The 3,845-nt window shown below is 44.0% G+C and overlaps 1 protein-coding gene across 1 annotated transcript in view; it reads left to right on the top strand.

The window, feature by feature from the left end:
- The first annotated feature begins 961 nt into the window (after window positions 1-961).
- The window catches only part of LOC108369667 (aladin-like), a 6,556-nt gene continuing 3,672 nt past the window's right edge, over window positions 962-3,845 (top strand). The window contains 7 exon segments of the mRNA XM_017624830.1: window positions 962-1,310; window positions 1,380-1,629; window positions 1,632-1,771; window positions 1,773-1,832; window positions 1,888-2,004; window positions 2,006-2,040; window positions 2,105-2,478. Coding sequence (XP_017480319.1) covers window positions 1,224-1,310; window positions 1,380-1,629; window positions 1,632-1,771; window positions 1,773-1,832; window positions 1,888-2,004; window positions 2,006-2,040; window positions 2,105-2,478 — 1,063 coding nt within the window. The 5' untranslated portion in view covers window positions 962-1,223.

The following is a 3,845-nucleotide window of genomic DNA, read 5'->3' as shown; positions in this document are numbered from 1 at the left end:
GTTTCAATTCTGTTGAATTCAAGTTTTTGGTTATTTAAATGGGAAGCAACGAAATTGCCAAAAGCAAAGCAAGAGAGTTGAAACGACTTGACGGTACAGACGCATGTGTATTCGTCCCTTTTCTTCTCACCCCCCTCTCTTCCACATCCGAGCAGAATTGAATTCAATACTTGAACTGTGTAAAAGCAGTCTTAGTACAAGTCTGAGATGCGACTATGAATAGAGGTAAATTTTAAGTTGGTACTTAAATTTAAGTTGCAACTTTGTTAGTTTCGACTTAAGGCTCCGTTATGCATACTTGGCATTGCTTGAGAGTTGTCACATAAGGAATCTGTTAAATGAGCTTCGCGTGTAAGCGGTTACCCAACGCACAGCATTACATACGTAAAAGTCTGTTGGTTTTTGATTTCTACGTAAAAATGGTATAGCAGTGCATGCAATGCCAAGTATGCATAACAGAGCCTTTAGTTGCTGGACTATAGCTGAAATTAGTCAAGAACGTAAACCTACCGGTACGTAAACCCGAGTCAGCTGACACGATCTGTCTTACCAAAGCGCCATGTAAATGAAAACTCAACACCGCAGAATTTTTCTGTAGTTGTAGCCCGTAGCGCAGAAATCTGCGGAATTTAGATTTTTCCGTGTCAGCTGATTTCTCCTTCTTTAGATGGTTGCCACTTCGTCAGTTTTGCAGATGGTAAAAAAGTTATAAGTTCCTATTCGAAATATGTTTAAAATATTTGAAATTTACTATTAAATAAGGTTTTTGTTGAAAACTAAGTAGTTTATATTTAGTTACAATCTATGGTTGAAAGGGTAAGTTTATGAAAAGGCATTGAAGAGTGGCAACAGTGTAGTAAGCAACACTGAGGGCTCCAGTAATCGACAAAATTCTGCGTATACAGACTGCGTTTAAGTACACGTTCTGCGTTCTCGACTAATTTCAGCTTATGAATACGCCCCATAGTGTTTTGAGCCCCCTTAATATTTTTATACTCCTCGAAATCTCCAAATTTTTATTCCAAACTCAAATGGTGGCATCTTCATAACTGTCAGAGGTGTTTCGCGCAAAAATTACCGGCGAAAGCAATTTTGGAAGCGAGTGGAGTGCACATATTTCTGGACATTTTGAGCAGTGATATATAAAGGGGTGCCTTATCAATTAGCCGTGCAGAATAATCAAATTCTTAATACTCCCAAAGGCAAGATAAGTAACGACTAATATGGTGTCGCTTCAGGACGTCTCCACATTCATTGTTCCAGGCCAACTCTGCGCCCTGCCACAGAATGAAATGGAGAGCTGCTCAGTGGTAAGTATAAGTTTTAAGTTTTTTCACACATTCCTTTTGAATTATACATATATACATATCCATTTTCAGTCGGAATATTACCCTGAAATTAATTTAAACTGCGAAATGTTCAGCACATCAGTCAGTGGGCACTCAGCCGACACTTATCGCAATGTAATGGTACCGGTGAATGAAGGTGTAATGAAGCGCATAATACGGACATTTTTCGAAAGTGGCTTTATAGAAGCACTGAATGAAGCCCGAGACCAACAAACTGCTACTGTAAGTCCGCTGATATGCACCACTGCAAAATATGCATTTGAAATGTTGGAATATTTTAAAAGCTGAAAACGAAAATTTTCCCACACATGCGTGAAGTTAGCGTCAACAATGTAGCTGAGTTTTCCGAAACTCGGGACTGGCTGCGATCCTATATACGTTGTATTGTTTGGCATCCGAATTGTTTCAAAATCGCTGTTGCTGGGGTCAGATGATATTGTAAGGGTTTATACGGATGAACCGGCAATGGTGCCAGTTCTTAAAGTAAGGCATTTTCGAAACACAGCTAATTGCTTCACTAAGTGTATGTTTATGATAGAGTGGTTCACAAAAATGGATTACCTCAATGGCGTGGAGACCATTTGCTGCCGCCGAGCTCGCAGTGGGATGTCAAAAGGGTGTTTGTCTATGGACAATGGACACAAATATGCAATTATACCCGTAGTGCTACACAAGCAGTATTTCTAAAGCAGTGAGTATAATGACGTTTTGTTAATTCAGCAACATTTACCACTTAACACTGCATTCATACATAGTCCAGGCCATTGTCCCATTAATTCCGTGCAGTGGAATGCCGATGGTACGCTTCTTGCCACCGCTTCTATCAGCGATGCGGATATTTTATTGTGGGATGTAGATAAGTTGCAGAATATGTCATTAAGAAGAGTTGGCCCTCCATGCTCACTGTTAAAATGGTCGCCTGATGGCGCTAGTCTATTTTCTGCCACTGTTGGAAATGTTTTTCGAGTGTGGCCAGCCCATAAAAAGTGGACGCCGGAACGTTGGACCATCAATTCTGGTGTAGTACAGTCAGCATGCTGGTCACCATGCGGCAACTTTCTGCTTTTTGTCACAACAGGCGATAGTATTCTTTATCGCTTGCACTTCCAGGACGAGCAGGTTTTTGCATGTAAGTTTAACGAGAACACCACTATCGAAGATTCAAGTCATTCCCACGACAGCAGGTTCTACGTACCGGAATGAGTTTGTTTTACCCGACCAATGGCTGTTTCGGCGACCTATCCCCGTTTAGATCGGCGATACCCTTCAATCATTTTACGTCCACTTAGCATTTCCTTGCAGCCGCATTGCTTCGCATCCTTCTTCTCCGGGCGGATGTTGAGCCTCCATCCGAACTCCACTTCGGTAAGGTGCCATTCATGCAACGGATGGGGTCACCTAAGAACCTGTTCTGGCGCGAGTGTACAACCTACAGCGCCCCTGCTGTAGAGCACTGCCGACGCAAACAACATCGCAGCCACCTACCACCAGGCAGCAACAGCACCTGCGTCAGGCGCAACAGACCCAAGATAGACCCCACACGTCCCTCACCCCCTTATCGCGACCAGTCTCCCAGGACTCCAGAGCAAGATTGAAGAGATAGCAGTATTTATGGGTCGGCTTGGCATATTGATAGCTGCGGTACAAGAAACGAAGTTGCACAGCCACTCAACTTTGTTGGGTTGCGCAGCCTACAATGTGCTCCGTAAAGATCGCGAGCGAGATAATGGTGAAGGATTAGCGTTCATCCTACACCACACATTGTAGTATCGGCTTATCGAACAAGACATCGACCCAAGGGATACCACCCTAGAATGTTAGGGCATAGATGTCTGGTCATACGATATCGAGCTCGAAATATTTAACGTGTATATACTCCCTGTCACCTTCTGCCCGGCAGGATATCATACTGACATAGGTGCGCTACTCAGAGGTGAAAACCGAATGGCATTAGGTGACTTCATGCGCATCACGATCTGTGGCACTCAAGCCTGCCTAATGATCGTAGCGGAACCCTTTTGGTGAACGGCGACGCGCCTACCAGGATTGTGGGTAGCTGCAGCAGCTCGGCAGACCTAAAAATTGTTAGCGCTGGTCTGGTAAATTGATATGCTATTTATTGGCGGCCTATGCTAACACTAGCATCAGACCATCTGCCCATAATCATCTCCATCGATAAGCCAACAGCATTTAACACCATAAACACCCAAATAACTCGTTGCCTAAATCGCAACCGCCCCTGTGAGAGAAAGGTCCTAGTAGCGTCGGACTTGTCAAAGGCATTTGACACCCAGCCATCTGACGGAGTTTCCCTGATCTCGTACGCTGGGAACTGCTCGATATTGGCGGCTGGGAATGAAATTTATGACCTCAGTAAAAGGCTACCTCTCCAGCCTTTCTCGCTTCCTCACTGCAAGAAGCCTAACACTCTCCCCAACGAAATCAACGCGACCCTCTTCACCACCTGGACGAAGGAGGTCAGGCTAAAATTAAGAA

The sequence above is a fragment of the Rhagoletis zephyria genome, unplaced genomic scaffold (genome assembly GCF_001687245.7).
Source record: "Rhagoletis zephyria isolate East Lansing unplaced genomic scaffold, Rhagoletis_zephyria_1.1 Rzeph_scaffold_03789, whole genome shotgun sequence".
NCBI classification, from domain to species: Eukaryota; Metazoa; Arthropoda; class Insecta; order Diptera; family Tephritidae; genus Rhagoletis; species Rhagoletis zephyria.
This window is presented reverse-complemented; position numbering and strand designations above follow the sequence as displayed.